The following is a 22,337-nucleotide window of genomic DNA, read 5'->3' as shown; positions in this document are numbered from 1 at the left end:
AATGACGGAATTGGTATGTTTAAAATATAGCATCAATGTTTCTAGAGAACTTGTTCGACAAACTTTGATGAGACTCGATCCGTAAAGTGTAGAACGTTTAAACACACAAAGCTAGGTAAATATACAGACCAGATTCTCTGAAACGTTCGGCCGAACATTCATAATTTGAAACGTTCGGACTTGGGGAGGTGCGGCCGAACATCACAACGTTCAGCCGAGTATTATGACGTTCGGACGCACATCTCAAGGTTCGGCCGCACATCAACTATCATGTTACGGGACAAGAAGTACTAATCCGCCACGCAGTTAACCCCGAGGCGTTCTTCTTTCGCCTGACGGTGTAAAAAGTGATAAAGAGATTATTTTGGTCATATTATATAAAACCCGAATAAGAGCTCCTATCAAGCAGTGTCTTATCAAAAACGCCTTGGGGAGCTTAAAACGTCCATTTTACAGAGGTTTCTGAATTAGAAGGCGCCCGCCACAAGAATGTATACTGTAATTCTGTTGTAAAAGACACATGATCACGTGCATAAACAAATGTTAGAGTCAACGTTACTGTGTTAAATTTTGTTAAGTTACAATTTCAGATGTATCCTTTTCGTTTCAAATATCAATACAATCAAAAACAGATTTTAAATTAGTTTGTAATTACACAGAACTAAAAAGAAAAACAAGGTTTAAGAAAAAATGATTTCAATTTCCTTCTGCTACTTAATTGGATTTAGTGCACATAATTAGAATTTAGGGAGCATAGTTTGTTCTACATTTAACCGTAAACCACAAATTCAATTTTATCGTAAAGGGTTAATTCGCAAGCTAAAGTTTCCTTCCCATTAAGTTACTTCGCGTAAAGGAAGGCTTTAAAAGTCTTATGCTTAAAATGCCCCGTCTCCATAAAAGGTCCGACTTCAATAAACGCCTCAGCAAGTAACAAAATGTTAAATAAATTACGGAAAAACGGTCCGTTGTTCAGCAGGGACGTTCCTTAAGAGCTTTTATTATTCAATCAACCACCAGGGAAAAAAGAAATAAAGCATTTACTAGGATTCCTACTTTAGATTTTTGTCTCTATCTCTAGTAAGTAATGAGGTTAACTGCAATTTGCTAGAAGACAGAAAAGACGAAGACTATGTTAAGAAGAAATGAATATTTAAGTTTATTTTTTTTAACGCCCACTTTCGATTTAACGCCTGTTTCCAGCGCCAGAAGTTTTAACCGTGTTTTATGGTTACTAGAGCTTAGCTACTTTTAGGTTGTGTATATTCGCGGAGGTATAGATTTTTGAGTAGTACTTTTAAAAATGTAATTTTAACACATAGTGCAACAAGGAACTTTTCTCTTTGTGGAAGATAACTATTTAATAAAAAATAACTCAACAAATGATTTTATTAAACGAAAAAATAAAATACAAAAACAGTAAAGGTCATCGTGTGTGTAAGACATTAGCTAAGTTAAAACAAAAAACAATCCATACAAATCTCAAAAACAAAACATGCAAGATGAAAGAGGCAAGACTTATCGGTCCGTGAAACGCTGTCTAAACGTTCCAAACGTAAAAAAAAATAAAAAAATAAAAATAGGTGGCTATGTAAAAAGCGAACTGCTTTAGAATTTCTTTGTTTTGAAGTAACGTAATTGTGCAACAATTATCTTAAAAGTCCTTTCTAACAAATGTTTTTACTATTTTTTACAGCAATATTTCCGCCTCTCAGTCCTTACTTTCACGAGTATTTTCTGCAAACCATGTTTTTCGTAAATTTCCTTCAGATTCCGATCGTTCTTTAAAATCGTTTAAGATCGTTCTGCAATCTCTAATCCAAGTCAAATCCCTTCCAAATTGAAAATTTTTTTATGGTTGACCAACAAATAGCTGATAGGAAATTGCACATACACTGTACACCAGCAGTTTCACCAAACCTGGGATTACCTTGATTAAATGAACCAATAACAGACTTGATGAAAAAAGTAGGTCCTGGATTAGTTTCCACATCTCCACAGCAAAGCAATAGCAATTTTGATGCACATATCAACAAATTGCAGTCACAATCTACTATCAGGAAACAAAACAAAAAATATTTCAAATAAAAATACAATGAATGATCAAAAATTCTCAAGTAAATTTCAAATAAGAAGTTCCTATTACAGTTGTCATGCTTGTTATCGTTTCTATGGTTACAATAGAAAATACCCATACATACCCGGTGATAGGCCTGTGCAGTTGTCATTTTTGCAGATATCAATGATTGTATGATTAACCAAGTAACCACTGTATTTACGAACTTAACACCAAACAAGTGAAATATAGCTAATCGTATATATAAACGTTGATTGCGTTGGTAACAGACAGAAGGGAAGTGTGCAACAATAGCAATACAAGACAAAGTGCGCAGCAAATGCAGCACAAGACAATAACACTAGCTAATGATTATAATATTCAACAAGTACGGTCAGAGTATTTTCAAGTATATCAAATAAATTTAATGGGTGCTTCAGAATTTAATGGGTGCTTCAGGTAGCACTAAATTCTTCTCAAAGAGGAAACTTCTTTCTCCCCAATCGATTCCTTCGCTGGAGATGAATGCCAGTGGTCGGTCGAGTAAAATTGATGTGATTGGACGGTCGGTTGAGAATCATAGAAATGTCTACTTACGCGCGCGCGGTTTGTGGTGGCTTTAATTTTGATACTATTCGCGCCCCTTTCAACTTTTCGTTACCACCATGACAGAACGCAGCCCATACCAAATCATACGATGGCCCTGAAGGCTCACATTGTGCGCGGTGTTCTTGGTTCTGTGCGAGCTCTTCTTAGCACATTGCGCGGTGTTCAACGACCTAATGCGCTCTTCTTGACTTACTTCGCGCTGTTCTCCATATAAAATTTCGAGAGTTGTTCTTCTGAACCTGACTTTCCATAAGTAGACTGGGGCAGAGTTATAAAGCCAGCGGGTCAGTAGTTTATATTAACTTTTTATCTTATAAAGGAATACTTTTATTTCTAGCGCTTCTTTTAGTTTAGACATGATGGAGGAACTAATCGAGTCGTACTTTTTAGATGGGTATACAAATGTTGAAATTTTGGGTTTCTTAGCCATCCAACACAATATTTACATAAGTGTATCAACACTTAAAAGAAGACTGAAGGAAAAAAATTTGCGTAGGCGTATCTCAAAACACAACGAAGACAGAGCTGCAATAGGAGCAGAGGAAGCAAGACAGCTTTTTGGCAGCGGCAGTAATTTGGGTATGCAACTGCAAGGAAGTTCAATATATTATCTTTTGTTACAGTTGATAATGACTATGTTTCATTTAGGATACAGAAAGATATGGAGGTATCTTGAAAAAAATGGGTATTGCTGTTAACCGTAACACAGTTATGGAAATTGTCAGGGAATTGGACCCAGAAGGAGTGTCAACAAGGAAGAAGAAAAGACTTCGCCGACGAATATACTCAGTACCTGGTCCAAACTTTCTGTGGCACATCGATGGCTATGATAAGTTGAAGCCATATGGATATTCGATACACGGGTGCATTGGCGGATTTTCCCGCAAAATAATTTGGATGAAAGTTTCTCCAAGCAACAAAGATCCAAACATAATTGCAGCCTACTTTCTCTCGGCAATTAAGGAAAACGCAGTGGTGCCTACTAAAATCAGGTCAGATGATGGCACTGAAAATAGTTTGATCGAGCCTATACAAATAACACTGAGGGCCGAACATGATGACGAATTTGCAGGCCTTGCAAGTTATGCTATTGGTACATCTCCATCCAATCAACGCATAGAAAGTTTATGGTCTCAATTTACAAAAGACCGTCCAATGTGGTGGAGACAACTTTTCTCTGAACTTTCATCGTTTGGTTTTGTAAATAGCTCAAGCTATGTTGTGAAAGAATGCCTGTGATTTTGTTTCATGCACATACTAAGAAAAGAACTGGATGAATTTAAAAAGCGTTGGAATCGACATCTTATTGCAAAGTCTAAAGGTGCATCACTACCTACTGGTAGACCAAATTCATTGTATCATCTACCACAATTGTATGGGACCAAGTCGTATAAAATGTCGGTTGATTTGGCAGATGTGGAGGAGTTCGACAATCCTAATTTTGCTCAAAATAGACCAGACAATTGCGAAGAGTTTTGTGAGTTTTCAGACGCTGTTTTGCAAATAAGGGGCTTGTCGAGAGAAAGACCTTCAAGTGTAAATCAAGCTTTAAATATATTTTGCACTATTAGAGGATATTGTAACATATTCTTAACATTTTTATTTCTCATTATAAACAAATACTTTTTTTATATGTTTTTCTGTCCATTCGACAGCTTTTCAGCACCAATGAAATTTCTAGTCTTTTTTTGTTAAGAATAATGCTTTTTGCCCAAATACATAGTCTCTTAATTTACAATTCCCGTGCGTGAAGTAAAGGGTGAAAAAACCTTTTCCAGTCAATGTAATAAACAGAATTATAAAGATATGTAAAAAATACTACTGCAATATAAAAAGTCCAGGTAAATAAATAATATAATATCAACAGCTGAAATCCAAAGCATAAAATGGAGCTTACAATGCTTCATAAAGATATGTAAAATATACTATTTCAATATACAAAGTCTAGGTAAATAAATAACATAATATCAACAGCTGAAATCCTTAGTTTCATGCAACTCTCCAAGGAGGTTTAACACTCCAAGAATAAGAATAACATGGAGCTCAAACTTTTCCATAACACTCTCCGTTTATGATATCTTCTATTATGTTTTTACTGAAGTTTTCACTATTATATCTAGATGTGACTGGGAATGTCAACTTCATTACGCATGTTGATACTATCACTCTTCCCTCACTGCTATGATCAAAATAAACGTCCACTTTCGGTGGTGGAAGAGACAAACAATATTGTCCTGTTAGAAACATGACAATGTCCTCAAGTGTGAGGGTTTTTGCTTTTTTGACGGATTCGTCTACCTTGCCATCTTCAACGTCATTCAACGTGAAGGCAAGGACACTCTGAGTCTTCTTTTGGCCGGTTTCGTCGATGAAATTGTGCCAATTATACCAAATATCTTCCTCCACCTCCATTCCCTCACCACTTGAGAAGTGAGGGACAAAGATGGCTTTGATATCTTCAGGACAAATGCAATTTTCTCTGTACGTAAAAAACTTCTTTGACACTTCTGGGTACTTCTGGAGAAGCGAAAGAACGTTGTTAGTTTTCAAACCATTCTGCAATTGTTGAATTTCTTCCAGTTGCAAGGATATAATAAAATGGTGTGCAACTGTTTTTAAAAATTCGGGTTTATCATCATAAGAAGGAAATTTATTGTACCCATACTCTACTCGCTCTGGGAAATTTCGCACCAGAGTATTATAAGCTACTTCGTCAGTACATTCATTGATTTCAATCAATTTCTGCTTGACATCATAATCTGGTATATCCAAATGCGAGCATGTGCAGGATAATAGACCTGAAGAAATTGCAAAAGAATGGAATAAATACAACTGATGGCCTTTAAAGGTGTAACACTGGCTATATCATGGCAATGTATCTAGAATTATCTATATATAATAATACGCTAAGTGTGTCCGTCTGTCTGTGACAGGCAAAGTGGATGTGTTCATTTTCCTTTGATGTAGCCGAAATTTCCTTTCAAGTCTCCGAAAAAGTTATATCCATTTTGCTAGCAGGCTTACTTTGTTTACATCACGTGATCAAAATGGATCAACTTGATTTGCTGAAATAAATTTAACGGCTTTCTGTACAAAAATGGTGTCCCTCGACACCGAAAACAACAACAAAAAAAGAACGGTCCCTTCGTCTTGAAAAAAGTGCAAAAAGTAATTCAGAGAAAGAAAAGTCCAAGAAGTGAATTAAGAAGTGGTAGCTAGAGCTAGAAGTAAAGTAGTAAAGTTAGAATTAGAAAATAAAGGCTAGGTTTGAAGTGGATTTAAAATCAATAATAGTAAGAACTTTGATGTTTTTAGACGTTTAGTTTTTATGTCACTGGAGCAAGCAGACTCGCATTTTCCAAGAAAAGCCTCAAATTCTTGAAGTTTTATATTTTAGCGCTTTTTTAAAAACAAACCTAGCCACCATATTTGTTTATGTTTTTGTTGCATAATTAATGTATCCCCTGGTGCGTAACTAATGTGTTTGTCCTAAAATTCAAAATGCTACATAAAGCTGTTAGCTGACTAACAAACGGAAAACTTTGGTTTGTTGAACTTACTGCTCACTGTTATGTTATTATTTTTACATTACTATTGTTTCTCTTTATATGTGTTTTACTAAGCATAAATAGCTAGCTTTAGTTTTAGCTAAGTGTTCCCAGGTTAAGTATATTTAACTGGGGGTCTTAGCTACTGTTAGCTAGCTAATGTTGGCCTCCAATGCCTGCTCCTCTCATCCCATGGCTAGCTCTAACCTATGACTTATATTGTTATTCCTTTTATTTAATTATCTATAGCTAGCTACCTTAGTTTCCATAACTTCTTTTCTTTTATGAGCACGATACAAAATCTTTAAAGACTTGAACTTTTGCAGATGTATTTTATATTTCTTTTCGCATTTCCTGTAAACTTTACAAAGGGACCACGTGCAATATAACAAGTGGAATTTTTTTTCTTCCAGAATTTAAAGCGTGCGTGTTTATTTTTTTTTATTGTTTTTTTTCTGACATCCTGTTTAACTTTCGCCAGCCTACATGTATAATGCCAGGTTATTTTTACAGGGGGGTGTAGACATTTGATTGGAAATTTACATGGGTTTTTGACTTTATTTTAATTTATGAGAGGATGGTCGTTCGGTTCGGGAAGGTTGTTCGTGTTTTTGTTTGTGTTGCAAACTGCTGTTTTTTAAAATTTTCCTTTTTTTGTGGGAAAAAGACCACATGCAAATATACTGAAAGCACAAATTTTGTAGAATTGGCCTCCACTGAAGGCTGTTGTGTAAGCTAATGGCTTTTTCATAGTTCGTATTATAAACTTTTGTTGGGGAGAATTAAACTGTATGTGATGTCATTTTTGCTGGAAGAAAATTCCATGGTTTCACGTTTTTGTTAAGATTTTTATAATTGTGGTAATATATAACTGTGTTTGGTGATGATGAAAAAACTTTTTTGTTTTTTATATTTTATGAAATGCCTGATTTTTCTATAATTTGATGTGTTTCATAACCTTTTTGTAGAAGATTTATGGACAATAGCAATATAGAACATGCTAAATGAACTGATTTTTGTTGATTTGGATGTGCTCCTCAAAAACCGATCTGTTTTACATTTTGTGTTAACTTTTGTGAGGTAAAGGTAACTACAGATCATCATACTAAGGAAAACGAGTTGGTGACGTCAATGTTTTTTAACTGCGTGGGTAAGTAGGGACCACCTGGGACCAATTTGGGTAATTTTCCAAACCTTGGTCCCCAAATCCGTTTCGGAATGAACGGGTTTATGACGTCATCAAAAAAACTTTAAACCACAATATTTCCGTAACCGTTGGTCAAAAGTACATGATCCTATACATTTTCTTGATCAGCGTTTCAAGATCTATACGAGGGAGGCAACAGGTACATGAATTTCTGAAAAAAAAATTTTTGTGTTTTCACGGGCCTTTGTTGACGTCAGCACAATTTTTAAACACTTATATCTCTTTTTGCGTTCCTTGAAAACATATCATCCTACACATTATTTTGATCAGCGTGGTTTAACCTCTACACATTACAATAAAATAATAAAATAAATTTCTCTAACTTTTTTGGGATCTTCACTGCTGACGTCAGCAAAACATCTAAAACAACCTATTTTTCTATTGCCCATGTGCCTAAGTGGATTTCTCCACGGGCCTTATCGACTAGTCTATATAATAATACGCCAGTTCTGTCTGTCTGTGACTTTTGCAAAGTGGATTACATTCTTCAAAATTTTCTTTAACAAATTCTATAAAACATCGCCTATAAAATTGTTCTGTAATTTACCAAACTTTACCGATAAAATAGTATTGACGTCAAAGGAAAGTTAATTAAGATTAGTGAAGCCATTACAATGCACTTAAAACTTTGAGGCCAAATAACTTGGAAACGAGGTGGTGACGTCAATGTTTTTTCACCGCGTGGGTAACTAGGGACAACCTGGGACCAATTTGGGTAAGTTTTCCAAACCTGGGTCCCCGAATCCGTTTCGGAATGGACGGGTTTATGACGTCATCAAAAAACCTTTAAACCTTGATATCTCTGCAACCGTTTGTCAAAGATACATGATCATATACATTTTCTTGATCAGCATTTCAAGATCTATACGATGAAGGCAACAGGTATACAAATTTCTAAAAAAATATATTTATTTTGTATTTGCACTGCTGACGTCAGCAAAAAAACTAAAACAACCTATTTTTCCATTGTTCTTCTGCCTAAGTGGATTACTCCACGGGATTTATCGACTAGTCTCTTATAATAATACGGAGAGTGTGTCCGTCTGTCTGTGACAGGCAAAGTTGATATCGTCATTTTCCTTTGATGTTACCGAAAAAAATCTTTGATGTTGCCGAAAAAAAATATGTCTTCTTTGTCGTGAAAAGCCGCGAGTTTTGTGTGGTTTGTTAAATGAAGTTCTAGCACAAAGTAACGGAAATTGTGTTTGCAAAAAAGATGGCTGTCCTTTTTAAGCATTTGTCTTCTCTTGCCTTCAAAATAAATCTTTACAAAAGCATTTAAAAAGGGGCATGGTATATAAATGAAGTATAGAAAGGTTTGTTTATGTTTTTTAAAGTTTTGATGATATTATTGATGCGAGACATGTTTGTTAGCTAGCATCAACCACACCAACAACAACTAGCTAGGTAGCTAGGAATTTATAAATATGTAGCCATGTTCTTTATACCTAGCTAAGTCTCCAGTTTATATTTAAGTGACCAGCTATTAGCTGCTGTAGCTACCTTATGTTAGCTTCAGTTTTATGTTGCTTTTTACATGTAAGCTAATCTTAGTGGTCTTTGCTAAGAATGTGACTGTAACTTATTTTAATTGACATTTTAAGCTTATATTAACAAGCCACAACAACTTTTAAAAAAGTATTACATATTATTTAAGAAGAGTTTAAGGACTGTTTTTAAGCAAATAATGTATTTTTCACAATTTGTGTATGCAAATAATGTATTTTTCACATTTTGTGTAACTAAACTTATATACATCGGTTACATGCAATATGACGAAACGATTTTTATTTAACATGTAGTAATTCTGGTACCTTAAATGTAGTGATTTTTGTTGTTCTAGATGTTCTGACTAAAATGTTTTTGTTTATGGCATTTTGTCTCAATTAAGAAAAGTTTCAACTTTTTTGAGGGAGTACAACACCGAAAAAACCTGTTTTTTTTTATATTTTGTATAAATTCTTACCGGGCAGGACTCTGTACAACATACCGAAATGACTGATCCCTCTCTATTTATAAATTTGATGCGTTCCAAATCACAGTTTTTTGAAATTTTGGGTAATATTTAATGAGTACAAGATGCAAATACTGATTTTTGTTGAATCAGAAGTATTTCCTACAACCATTCTTTTTTTACACTTTTGTGGAGAAAAAGTGTATGCAATATCATCAGAATAACTGATTTTGTTGCAAACTGTTTTTCTTTTTCACATTTTGGATTGAAATATTGTTATAAAGGGCATATATCAATAGACATATATATACCAAAATAATTAAATTCTGCAAACTTTGATTTTGTCGTTCACCTCTCATCTTTTATATTTTAATTAAACTTAAAAGGAAAAGGAAAGGAAAGGAAAAGGAAAACCATAGGAATTATTTAGAATTTGTATTTTGTGTTGCAAATTTAGTGCAAAAATTTAACTGTTGTGAGGGAGGACCATATGCAATTATATATATACTAAAAATAATAATTTGATATTCTACAAGTTGTATTTTTGTATGCACTTAAATGACTGCTTTTTCTGAGTTGAATTTGATGGGTTTCATATCAATTTTGTGGAAGATTTTATGGCTGAAGACAATATAGAACATGCCCATTGAACTGATTTTTGTTCATATTTTGATTTGCTCCTCATAAACCTTTGTGTTCTACATTTATTGTAAACTTTTGTGAGGAAGGACCATATATATATACAATGTTTTCAAAATAATGATTTTTGTTGATTTGAAATTTACTCCTTGCTCATTGCTTTTTCGACATTTCAGGTTAAAATGTTTGGTAAAGTCAGTACGGATCATTAGACAAAAAATTGTTTTGTTAACCGGTTAATTTTTACATTTTGTGCATATTTTTGCGGGAGAGGATGGTATGCAACCAAATAAATGATTTTTCAAAGTTTAACTTTTTGTTTTTAGGTGTTTGTGTTTGTTTAAGTTTGGCTTTTTGATATTGTTCAGGTTGTATTGTTGTATAAGCATTTAGGGAAAAGACAATGTTTAAAATGCTTAAAGAACTTATTTCATAGATCTGTGCTTACTGTTGCAAGCCTTTCTTTTCGACATTTCAGATTTTAAAATATTGAAGGTTTTCAACATAATCACATAATAAGATGTATCCATATTTGAGATATGTGTTATTTCTGACATTATCTCTTATAATAATACGCTAAGTGTGTCCGTCTGTCTGTGACAGGCAAAGTGGATGTGTTCATTTTCCTTTGATGTAGCCGAAATTTCCTTTCAAGTCTCCGAAAAAGTTATATCCATTTTGCTAGCAGGTTTACTTTGTTTACATCACGTGATCAAAATGGATCAACTTGATTTGCTGAAATAAATTTAACGGCTTTCTGTACAAAAATGGTGTCCCTCGACACCGAAAACAACAACAAAAAAAGAACGGTCCCTTCGTCTTGAAAAAAGTGCAAAAAGTAATTCAGAGAAAGAAAAGTCCAAGAAGTGAATTAAGAAGTGGTAGCTAGAGCTAGAAGTAAAGTAGTAAAGTTAGAATTAGAAAATAAAGGCTAGGTTTGAAGTGGATTTAAAATCAATAATAGTAAGAACTTTGATGTTTTTAGACGTTTAGTTTTTATGTCACTGGAGCAAGCAGACTCGCATTTTCCAAGAAAAGCCTCAAATTCTTGAAGTTTTATATTTTAGCGCTTTTTTAAAAACAAACCTAGCCACCATATTTGTTTATGTTTTTGTTGCATAATTAATGTATCCCCTGGTGCGTAACTAATGTGTTTGTCCTAAAATTCAAAATGCTACATAAAGCTGTTAGCTGACTAACAAACGGAAAACTTTGGTTTGTTGAACTTACTGCTCACTGTTATGTTATTATTTTTACATTACTATTGTTTCTCTTTATATGTGTTTTACTAAGCATAAATAGCTAGCTTTAGTTTTAGCTAAGTGTTCCCAGGTTAAGTATATTTAACTGGGGGTCTTAGCTACTGTTAGCTAGCTAATGTTGGCCTCCAATGCCTGCTCCTCTCATCCCATGGCTAGCTCTAACCTATGACTTATATTGTTATTCCTTTTATTTAATTATCTATAGCTAGCTACCTTAGTTTCCATAACTTCTTTTCTTTTATGAGCACGATACAAAATCTTTAAAGACTTGAACTTTTGCAGATGTATTTTATATTTCTTTTCGCATTTCCTGTAAACTTTACAAAGGGACCACGTGCAATATAACAAGTGGAATTTTTTTTCTTCCAGAATTTAAAGCGTGCGTGTTTATTTTTTTTTATTGTTTTTTTTCTGACATCCTGTTTAACTTTCGCCAGCCTACATGTATAATGCCAGGTTATTTTTACAGGGGGGTGTAGACATTTGATTGGAAATTTACATGGGTTTTTGACTTTATTTTAATTTATGAGAGGATGGTCGTTCGGTTCGGGAAGGTTGTTCGTGTTTTTGTTTGTGTTGCAAACTGCTGTTTTTTAAAATTTTCCTTTTTTTGTGGGAAAAAGACCACATGCAAATATACTGAAAGCACAAATTTTGTAGAATTGGCCTCCACTGAAGGCTGTTGTGTAAGCTAATGGCTTTTTCATAGTTCGTATTATAAACTTTTGTTGGGGAGAATTAAACTGTATGTGATGTCATTTTTGCTGGAAGAAAATTCCATGGTTTCACGTTTTTGTTAAGATTTTTATAATTGTGGTAATATATAACTGTGTTTGGTGATGATGAAAAAACTTTTTTGTTTTTTATATTTTATGAAATGCCTGATTTTTCTATAATTTGATGTGTTTCATAACCTTTTTGTAGAAGATTTATGGACAATAGCAATATAGAACATGCTAAATGAACTGATTTTTGTTGATTTGGATGTGCTCCTCAAAAACCGATCTGTTTTACATTTTGTGTTAACTTTTGTGAGGTAAAGGTAACTACAGATCATCATACTAAGGAAAACGAGTTGGTGACGTCAATGTTTTTTAACTGCGTGGGTAAGTAGGGACCACCTGGGACCAATTTGGGTAATTTTCCAAACCTTGGTCCCCAAATCCGTTTCGGAATGAACGGGTTTATGACGTCATCAAAAAAACTTTAAACCACAATATTTCCGTAACCGTTGGTCAAAAGTACATGATCCTATACATTTTCTTGATCAGCGTTTCAAGATCTATACGAGGGAGGCAACAGGTACATGAATTTCTGAAAAAAAAATTTTTGTGTTTTCACGGGCCTTTGTTGACGTCAGCACAATTTTTAAACACTTATATCTCTTTTTGCGTTCCTTGAAAACATATCATCCTACACATTATTTTGATCAGCGTGGTTTAACCTCTACACATTACAATAAAATAATAAAATAAATTTCTCTAACTTTTTTGGGATCTTCACTGCTGACGTCAGCAAAACATCTAAAACAACCTATTTTTCTATTGCCCATGTGCCTAAGTGGATTTCTCCACGGGCCTTATCGACTAGTTATTATTGTTGTCGTAACTGTCTGGGTTGTGACTGTCAATGTTGTAACTTTCTACTAACTAGATTTTACACCTTGCACGCCGTTGTTTTTCATATTTTGTCAGAAGTTTTGTTGGGAGGATTTCATGCGATTTGACATTTGATATTTTGTGTTAGATTTTAAGAACTTTTTTGTTAAATTATGACTTATATACTTTCTTTTTATGCATTTTCAGATTATTTTTTTTAGTAAAAGGCATATTCAATATACTGAAATATTTGCTGATGTCATCAAAATTCAAATGACAGAACTTTTCAATTGTTTTTCTGCCTAAGTGGATTTTTCCACGGGCCTAATCGACTAGTCTCTATAATAATACGCTAAGTCTGTGTCTGTGACAGGCAAAGTGGATGAGTTCATTTTCCTTTGATGTAGCCGAAAAAGTTATATCTCAAATGTTAAATTATCTGCCGCTACGGCGCAACGTCAATATTACTATTTTAACGTCAATATCTTATATTAAATTAATGAAGCCATTACAGTGCACTTAAAACTTTGAGGCCAAATAACTTGGAAACGAGGTGGTGACGTCAATGATTTTTCCCCGCGTGGGTAACTAGGGACCACCTAGGACTAATTTGGGTAAGTTTCCCAAACCTGGGTGCCACAATCCGTTTCGGAATGGATGGGTTGATGACGTCATCAAAAAACCTTCAAACCCTAATATCTCTGCAACCGTTTATCAAAAGTACATGATCCAATACATTTTCTTGATCAGCATTTTGAGATCTATACGATGAAGGCAACAGGTGTAAAAACTTCTTAAAATAATTTTTTTGCATATTGTTCGTTTTTGCTGACGTCAGCAAAATTTTTAAACCCTTATATCTCCTTAGGTGTTTGTCCAAAACAAATGTTCCTATACATTATTTTAATCAGCTATTCAAGCTCTACACAATAAGGGCAACAAATAAACAAATTTCCAAGAAAAAATATTTTGTCTCTTGACAGATCCTAGCTGACGTCATCATAATTTAAATAACGGTTCATTTTTACTGTTATCCTGTCTAAGTGGATTTTTCCACGGGCTTTATTGACTAGTTTTACAATATTGTCTTTATTCTGGTTGGATTAATCCTCCATAAAAAATAACTATATAGCAAAAAGTATAACACTTTTCATGAATTTTTTTTATATTATATACTCACCGAGAATGTAACAACATAGACCAGGACACAAATTTGGTGTTGGGTAATTATACAAAACTGCTGCAGCTACCAACTTTCCAAAATAATAGTACAATCTATCACCGGTTTTTGCTATATCGTGCATGAAGACTGCATTATTTTCTAATCCGTACAGCAGCTTCCCCTTGGCCTGACTGTAAAACAATGACATCATCTCTCTTCCTGGGCCAACACCAACACCACCTTCAATCATACCAAAACTTGTAAATTCCACAGAAATTTTTGTAAGATCTTTGTTTTCAAAGAACAACTTTATTTTCTTCAACATATCAGAAAATACATGTCGTCTTCTGATGGTGAATGTATGGGATTTTGTGTTCTCATATATTTCTCTCAACTGTTGTAAATCATCTTCAAAAGAGGAAGGTTCAAATATTTCTCCGCGCCGTTTACGTAGTTCAATTAGGTCAGGCTTTTCTTCTTCAGTATCTGATAAAATTTCAATTTTCTCAGTGTCAATTTTTAAGGAATCCTCAAAATCTTTGTTTTGTTCACAAATCAAACAAGTGTCTGTATACGAATGGCTACAGTCGGAACAAATTTTCCTTTTTTCAGTACTTTCAGTGGGGAAAGTTCCAGTTGATCATCAATATCCTCAAAATACGACCTTCTTTGGGGACAAAGTAAGTTTTCGACGGGTAGAGGCCATTGCTCTTGAAATAATTTGGTAAATTTTCATTGGTAAAAATTTCTTCACCAAAACTATCACATATTGTAGCTACTACATCAGATTCTTCTTCATTGTAGCTATTTCGTCCCAGTCTGTTGAAGAATATTTTCAAGGCCTTCTCTTTCAACTTATCAAATGTTTGGTCTTCATTCAAAAAATACAAAACGATGGCCACCTCCATCACACTGCTTCACAATTTCCCAAGTACCCTCCTCCTGTCCACCAACACAAAGAAATCTACTATATCTGATTTGAACCTTCAACTTCTGTGTTTTTAAACCTTTCTTTTTATTTTTAACATCCACTTTCTCTGTCGTTTTATGTCCTACTTGAGTTATCAAGTTGTTCAACCTTCTATAAATATTCCCTTGACGTTTGGTTGCGGAATTTGAACATTCAGATTGGTGACTGGCTGGCTGATTATCATCTTTCAGCTTTCCAATTTGATTTTTTACTTCTTCCCTGATGATTTCTTTTGGACGTGGATATTCTGCCGGTACCGGCAGAATAAGTAGGGGTGTTTATTCTGCCGGCAGTAACCAACTACCGGCAGAATAAAGAGAGATAGTCTGCCGGCAGTAACTACCGGCAGAATAAAGGGGGCTATTAATTCTGCCGGCAGTAATCAACTACCGGCAGAATAAAGAGAGATATTAGTCTGCCGGCAGTAATAACGGAAATCACGATAAATACACCAAAAAGGTATTATTTTGCAAAAAGTAAATATAGTACATAATCGTGGCAAAAATACAAAAAAACTCAAAGCAAACAAAACTCCGGTTTTATTCCACGACATGACGGAGACAAAAAAAACGTGTAAAGTGTACCAAACACTACTAAAAACTGTACTATTAAAATTGCAGTATATAAAGATAAAGATCTCCATATACCAAACTTTCTGAATTTTTACAAAATGAAAGTTCTTGAACCAACACAAGTAAGTTAATTAGAACAAAAATAAAAATACATCAGTCGTGTTACCGGTTCATGACTTATACGCATTGACGAGTCGCATAACAATATGTTCTAATCTAGCACAGGTAGTTTTACCAATGTCAAAGCTCTCCTTATAACCGTGATGGACAAAATGTAAAATTTTTTCCTTTGGTTCAGTTTCATCATTGGCATATAACTTATACTCCTTTTCGAATTTCGGAAATGTGTTGAATAATTCTTCCAGCGCGTGGGCGTACTTTTTCCCTTCGTACTTACAAATCGCAAGTAATTTATTGTTATCAGGATCACTTGACTCTTGCACAATATCCAGCAAACTTCCGTCATGTGCCATTTTTCTTAACAGCAGCCGCCAATGACAAAACCACCTTTCTAGTTCTTTTTTTTCACGTTGTTCTAAGAAGCAGAAGTGACTAATAATAAAAAATTAAAGCGAGTTAAGTGGCAAAAAAATATGATGCCGGCTATATACCTTCTTCAATTGCTTTTTCCATCTCCTCTTTTCCTAATGGAATATGGTAACATTATTTTGAGAATGTAATGACAAAATAATTATAGATTTCTGTATTATAAACTTTTGTAAAAAAACTTACGTTTTTTCAAAAATTTCTCACAACTAAAGCAAATATTTCCATCTGTGCTATTAAAACAAATGTCGTGGTATCTGACTAAGCACCTTGTACAAGAGCGTGGTTCGACCAACTCTGCTTTACAATTTCCACACAAACTTTCTTTCCGTGATTCAACTGCATCTTTTATGTATTTGCACAGCTTACCATAAGTTTCTTTTAGGCAAAATCTCCTAATTAGTTTTATATCGAATGATTCGTCACTTATGCAATTTGGAAGATCCTGTTCGACCATCCTTCGAAACGCATCTTCGTCTACACTTTCGTTTTCATTTATACAGTCGATAGCAAATTCGGGGCAAAACAAAACAGACAAAATCATTTTAGCCTTTCCTTCTTCGTTCATCTTGTTAAAGTCATAAGTTTGCAAATCACCTAAAATATAAAGCAGATGGAAATTTTTTGTGACATTCAAGTATAAAAAGAAAGAAACTGTTAATAAACGCAATAGATTAGACTAGTCGATGGCCCGTGGAAGAATCCACGGGTCCGCCCATCCTTTTTATACCACTTAAGCGCGTCTCGCTACTTACGGTACGGTACCATTTTGCGTGACAGACAGACGCACACGGGTATTATAATATAGATATTTACTTGAATTATGGTGTTCCTCAGATAGTGTGCCTGTATCTATTATCGAAGAAGCGCAAGATTTTTCTGAAACGCCAGCATCCTAAAAGATTTTGGTAGGTATTAAGAAGTTAGTTGCTTCAAAATTCATGAAAGGTAATAATTAAAAATAAAGAAACGACAAGGTGACATTTATGACATATGACTCACAGGAATAGTTGTCAGACTTTGAAAACTGTCCCCTCTTTATGAACATTTCCGACATTTTTCATTTCTTTTAATTGGTTCAGCACAAAATTTAAGGCGTAACTTGTTAACAAATTTGAATATTGGTATTGAGGGGTTGAAATATTAAATGGTATTACTTTGCGCTTGAGTAATGTTGATGCAGCTTTGTGATCTCGTTCGTTCCTTAAGGAGTACAAAACCGTGAAAAAACCGTCAATAAAGTCTTCTAACGGACTGTACAACTTAATGACAGATTTGAGTTTGCCATTTAAGCTCTCAAGTCTATTGTTCGTCGTATTTAGGAAGCTATTGACATTAAGGACATCACCTAAAACCCACTCATTCTTTATATCGTGCCAATTCTCTGTAAAGTAGCTTTGAACCATTTCTGGAGCAGCCTTCATAAATAGATCGTATTGTTCACGATATTCACTTTCCGTTTTGCTGTAACACATTTTCTGAAAAAGTTCTTTTAATACCACTTGTTGGCATTCTCGTAAATTAAATGATTGGTTAGAAATTTCACGCTTAAAACTACGTAGTGTGTGAAATAAACAAATCAATAGTTTACAGGTGGGGAAAATTTCTTTAACCACCTTTCTCAATGTCAGATCTTTGTCGGCCATTACGATGCGAGGAATTAACCCATTATTATTTTCTTTAAAAGTGTTTAAAAGCCAAGTAATTGACTCCTCATTTTCAGATACAAGAAGCCCCACAGCAGCAACCTCGGTTCCACCCATGGAATCTTCAACCACCAACAAATAAACAGGAATTTTTAGTTCTGTCAACTTATATGTAGCATCAATGAAAAATATTTCAGCATATGCTGCCGTTACAATTTTCATGAAATCATCTTGAAAGAAAATCCCAATCAAATTTTTTTCTTCATCAGCATGAATGCTAACAGTGCAACCTACAGTAGATTTACAAATTGTTTACAAAGTGAAAATTTTATTGCAATCATGTTTACAGTATCAATTGGTAAGTCAAGAGTTAAACCTCTGTATTTTTAGAAATTCTCTTTCAAAATAGAAGCATGAAGGCTAAAAAAACCCAAAAGAGAAACAAAGAAGACAATAACTGCCCCATAATACAGAGTTGATAAATAAGTAAAACCAACCGTATTTATTTGTTAAAATATCTACAACTGAGTTTAGGTCGTTACGAGTTTTTTCTCTTTTGTTTTCTGCAGCGATGTTGGAAATATCTCGGAGTGTTACAACTTTCCCACATTCTCTCGAGAGTTCCTGCTGCAATAACTTTTTGTTGACATTCATCGAGAGCAGGTACTTAGCCTTTTCCTTGCTTTGGTCTGTGAGACGCCTTTGTTTTGGCAAGTGGTTAAACAACTTCTATGAAAAATATACCATTTAAATGTATTACATTATAACATTAACATTAAAAATCAAATTTATATTAAAAAGATTACTTTTAATTTTATTATGTATATACAGATAATAAATGAAGGCAGCAGGAATTGAACCCGCAACTGCAAGGCAAGAGCCATGCCGTTTTTCCGTTAAACTATACCTTCGAACATAACAATTTTTAAGTTGACTTTGTACATTATTTTTACGTCTTAAGTTATATATGACTGAACACTTTATTATTGTTACTATTATATTATTATTATTATATTATTAGGTTTCAATATTTTATTGTATTTATTATATAGTAGTCATTTATATGTAATTGTCAGTGTACAGCAATGTTTAATCTCTGAAATACGCCACAACAGGGTGGCGAAACGTCATAAAGGTAAATGATGTTTATCATAAAAATTGTACCACTGTGTGTAGCTAGCAGTTACCTGGTTGAGTTCATGATTATGTTTATCAACTATATCTTTTACTTCTAAAGTTTGGCCATCTGCAGATGCCCTAATCTTGATACTAAATGGGCAGTTATTCTTCAGTGTTCTGCAATAAAGAAAAAAGAACAGTAGCTAGCTAGGCTAGGTGAACACAGAGGAACAGAGCTTGCTAAACTAATACTATGCAGAAATTATTTTCAATAAAAAGCTAGAAATAAATAACTTATTGATATCTACTTACTGCGAGGAGCGTTTTCCTGAACTTTCTGAGTGAAATTTACGACCACCATGAACACAAGACAGTTTTAGCTCATAATATTTTAACTCAGGATTTAGTGTTTTCTTTACTCTCCCTTGAGAAGCTTTTATTGTCCGAGAATCTCTAATCCATAAATCTACGAAGTGTGATGCTTTAAAACGTTCTAATTTATTACATAAATCCTTATAGCTCGCAAACTTTTCACCAACAGTAAATGCACCATCAACATCATCCGCCATTACGATTATGTCTGAATGATGTTAACATCATTCAGACATAATCGTAATGGCGGATGTACGCGATTTGGCGGGAAATTTACTGCCGGCAGAATAATTTTCTTCCTTAAACCAGCCGGTACCGTCCGACTAACGCGTGTTACTATTTCCGCCGGTACCGGCAGAATATACACTCCGATTTCTTTTAGTACCCCCTCCATTTTTTTATTTTGTGTTTACCTTGTAACATGCGCATGAAATGTACAAAATACAGACCACGAGACCCACGTGGTCATTTGATTAACGTCCCTCGACCCGGTCTTTTTGGCACAGCGCGCAAAAACTGTAGCAGTAACAGTGTGCATTGCAAACAAAGGAAGAGCGCGCACTAACCAAAGAGCGCACACTGACCAAAGAAGAGCGTGCACTAATCAAAGAAGAGCGCGCACTGAAGAGCGCGCACTAAGCAATGCAAGGCGTAAATGATTGAGAACACCGCGCACAATGTGAGCCTTCAGGGCCATCGTAAAATCACACATTTCTACGAATGTGTGAAATAAACTGTCCCATTTGTTTTCTGTAGCTCCTGAGCGAAAACGGCGATTGAGGTCACGGGGGTAATTATTATTCAAAATGGCGTATTAAAATAATGCATTCATTTTTATCACTAAATTTATTTCTTCTACTTATGGTAATAAATTAAAGTAATTCAATTAATTAAAGAAATAAATTAATTTTTAGTATTCATTTTAATCAATATTTTGATTTGCGATTAAACAACCCCCCCTGGTTTCTAAAAATCGCGGAAAGATCAAAGGAATATCGGTAACCTTTTTGAACTGACAAAATACGGCTATTATTAAAGAGACTAGCCGGGAAAACCGGCGTCGAAACGCCGGGGTAAGCCGCAAGTCAGAGTGTGACCCGGCATTGAATGCTCTGTGTGGAGCACTTAATAAAAGCCGTAAACTGTGTCAAACGATCCTGTGGAGCGCTTTGGTACAGGTTTGGTACAAGTTGGTCGTAAATGAAGTGAAGCGCATACATCATTGTAGTGTTGCAACTGAACACATTTTTCAAAAAATAACTATCCCTCAACAAAAGCTAAAGAACTTAATGGTGACCTAGTCGTTGCCCGTGGAAAAATCCACGGGGTCGCCCGTCCTTTAAATTAACCCGTTGCAACAAAGTGGACAGAAATATATCGCATTTGGTATTGATGCGCATTTTAAAAATTTCATGTTTCCGTTGCGGGACACGGCTTTCGCGGACACACAGACAGACAGACGACGGCTATTATTAAAGAGACTAGTCGTTAACCCGTGGAAAAATCCACGGGGTCGCCCGTCCTTTGAATTTACCCGTCGCAACAAAGTGGACAATATAACGCATTTGGTATTGGTGCACATTTTAAAAATTTCGTGTTTCAGTTACGCGACACGGCTTTCCCTGACAAGACAGACGACGACGGCTATTATAATAGAGACTAGCCGTTAACCCGTGGAAAAATCCACGGGGTCGCCTGTCCTTTATATATCGCATTTCGTGTTTCCGTAACAGGGCGCGGCTTTTGCGGACAGACAGACAAAATACGGCTATTATTAAAGAGACTAGTCGTTAACCCGTTGGAACAATCCACGGGAATTAGCTGACGTAATTATTTCGCGCATCTGTTAATAAAAATATTTAGCCCATCTTATAGTATAGTTTATCAGAACTTGGAGGAAAGAATACGGATCCGTATTCTTTCCTCCAAGATCAGAAGTAGTGTTACGCCGCTTTCTCGTAAAATTCATATTTAACAATAATTTGTGCATTTTTACGGCCTGAGTTTGATGTAAAAAAGAGGCTCCTCCCTGTAAATAGCTTTTAAAAAACTAAATTTGACATTTTCTTACACTTTTTGTTCAGTTTAAAAACAATAAGCTTCAGCAAAATATAAGCACATACAGCTTTATTGTTGTCATTAAAAATATAAATGGTTGAAGATGAAACAAAATTTACAAAATAAATTTCACATTCATGTTTAGAACAAACAAAAAATCACTTACAAAGCCTTTCTAAAATTTATTGTTCTCCTTCTATTTTTGAAAACTTGTTTCTGTTAATTTCCTTAAAAAGTCGCAAATAATTAAAACTTTTTGAATGAAATAGACAACGCAGAGTAATTGTCCGCAACTTTGACCGTAGTTATTTATAACAAAGAAACTGCATCGAGAAGGAACAATAAAAGTTAATTAACCATGAATTTTGTATAAGAAAATTTTTAAATTAAACTTTTGTGAAACTACGGAAAACACAAAATAAAATAAAATTTTAAAATTGCGTAGCAAAAAGATCAAAGAGCTGCGCGCAATTTCGTGCGTGGTTAACACAAGTCGCTTTTGCACGCACAGACAGAGGACGGCTATTATTATAGAGACTAGTCGATAAAACCTGTGGAAAAATCCACTGATGCAGGATAAAAATTAAAAAGGAGCGTTTTTTGAATTTTGATCAAGTCAGCAATCCATCAGCAAAAGAAATAATTCAGAAGCTTGATTTCACGTTGCCTCTATTGTGTAGTGCTTAAAACGCTGTTCAAGAAAATGTATATGATCATGTGCTTTTGATGAGTGGTTAATGAGATATAAGGGTTTAAAAATTTTGCTGACGTCCAGCAATGGCCCGTCAAAACCTAAATTTTTTTTTTGAAAATATGTATACCTATTGCCTTCATCGCATAGATCTTGAAACGCTGATCAAGAAAATGTATAGGATCGTGTACTTTTGACAAATGGATGCAGAGATATTAGGGTTTAAAAGTTTTTTGATGACGTCATTAACCCGTCCATTCCGAAACGGATTCGGTGATCCAGATTTGGAAAACATACCCAAATTGGTCTCAGGTAGCCCCTAGTTGCC

At 34.6% G+C, this 22,337-nt stretch overlaps 1 protein-coding gene across 1 annotated transcript; it reads right to left on the bottom strand.

Moving 5' to 3' along the window:
• Positions 1-4,708: 4,708 nt before the first annotated feature.
• On the bottom strand, positions 4,709-15,231 carry LOC130656233 (uncharacterized). Its single transcript, XM_057459063.1, has 2 exons — positions 14,054-15,231; positions 4,709-5,463 (listed from the first exon to the last, which is right to left on the bottom strand). Exons 1-2 carry the CDS (start codon positions 14,358-14,360, stop codon positions 4,709-4,711), a joined length of 1,062 nt encoding a protein of 353 aa, XP_057315046.1. The 5' UTR covers positions 14,361-15,231.
• Between the last annotated feature and the right edge of the window lie 7,106 nt (positions 15,232-22,337).

The sequence above is a fragment of the Hydractinia symbiolongicarpus genome, chromosome 9 (assembly GCF_029227915.1).
Source record: "Hydractinia symbiolongicarpus strain clone_291-10 chromosome 9, HSymV2.1, whole genome shotgun sequence".
Classification (NCBI taxonomy): domain Eukaryota; kingdom Metazoa; phylum Cnidaria; class Hydrozoa; order Anthoathecata; family Hydractiniidae; genus Hydractinia; species Hydractinia symbiolongicarpus.
Note: the sequence above shows the minus strand (reverse complement) of the source record. Positions and strands in the feature narration are given on the sequence as shown.